Source organism: Dendroctonus ponderosae, unplaced genomic scaffold (genome assembly GCF_020466585.1).
Source record: "Dendroctonus ponderosae isolate FM_Combo_2020 unplaced genomic scaffold, Dpon_F_20191213v2 Dpon_F_20191213_964, whole genome shotgun sequence".
NCBI lineage: Eukaryota > Metazoa > Arthropoda > Insecta > Coleoptera > Curculionidae > Dendroctonus > Dendroctonus ponderosae.
This window is the reverse complement of record NW_026019187.1, coordinates 1,562-2,242: the sequence shown is the minus strand read 5'-3', so window position 1 is coordinate 2,242 and position 681 is coordinate 1,562. Positions and strand designations below refer to the sequence as shown.

General features: G+C 46.1%; 1 protein-coding gene across 1 annotated transcript in view; it reads left to right on the top strand.

Annotated features, from left to right (window-relative positions):
- LOC125505723 overlaps positions 1–676 on the top strand; it is a gene marked incomplete at its 3' end in the record, with an annotated part of 2,657 nt that extends 1,981 nt beyond the window's left edge. Inside the window, exon 2 of the mRNA XM_048670049.1 lies at positions 507–676. Within this exon, the coding sequence (XP_048526006.1) occupies positions 507–676 (170 nt within the window). The remainder of the gene's footprint in view (positions 1–506) is intronic.
- Positions 677–681: the final 5 nt, after the last annotated feature.

Sequence of the window (681 nt, the reverse complement as noted above, 5' to 3'; positions counted from 1 at the left end):
GACCTGATCCTGAGAAGGTGCAAGCTATTGTTAACATCACACCTCCACGAAACGTTACTGAAATTCGTCGTTTTATTGGCACTGCTTCATGGTATCGACGATTCGTACCAAATTTTTCCTCTGTTCTAGCTCCCTTAACTAATTTAATCAAGAAGAAGGTGACGTGGAGGTGGTCGGAAGATTGTCAGAGGGCTTTTAATTCAATTAAAGACTCCCTCATCTCCGCCCCAATTCTTACTTGTCCCGATTTTGAGCGTAAATTTGTCCTGCAAACCGATGCTTCTCATTTTGGTCTGGGAGCAGTTCTGACGCAAACCTTCGATGATGGCGAAAAGGTCATTAGCTACCTATCTCGTTCTCTCACCCACCAGGAGATGAAACTGACGGTCACTGAGAAGGAATGTCTAGCTGTCATCTGGAGTGTTGAAAAATTGCGTCATTATTTAGAGGGCGTACCTTTCGAGGTGATAACTGACCACCATTCTCTTCTGTGGTTGCACAATTTAAAGGATCCTCAAGGACGGCTTGCTCGTTGGGCTCTTCGGCTTCAGCCATACGATTTCAAGCTCATTCATAGGAAGGGTAAAGATCACATCGTACCCGACTTTCTTTCTAGATCCGTGCCGGTGGCTACAGAGGGTATCGCTTCCGTACAGGACAGCGTTCCACCCACTTGGTCAA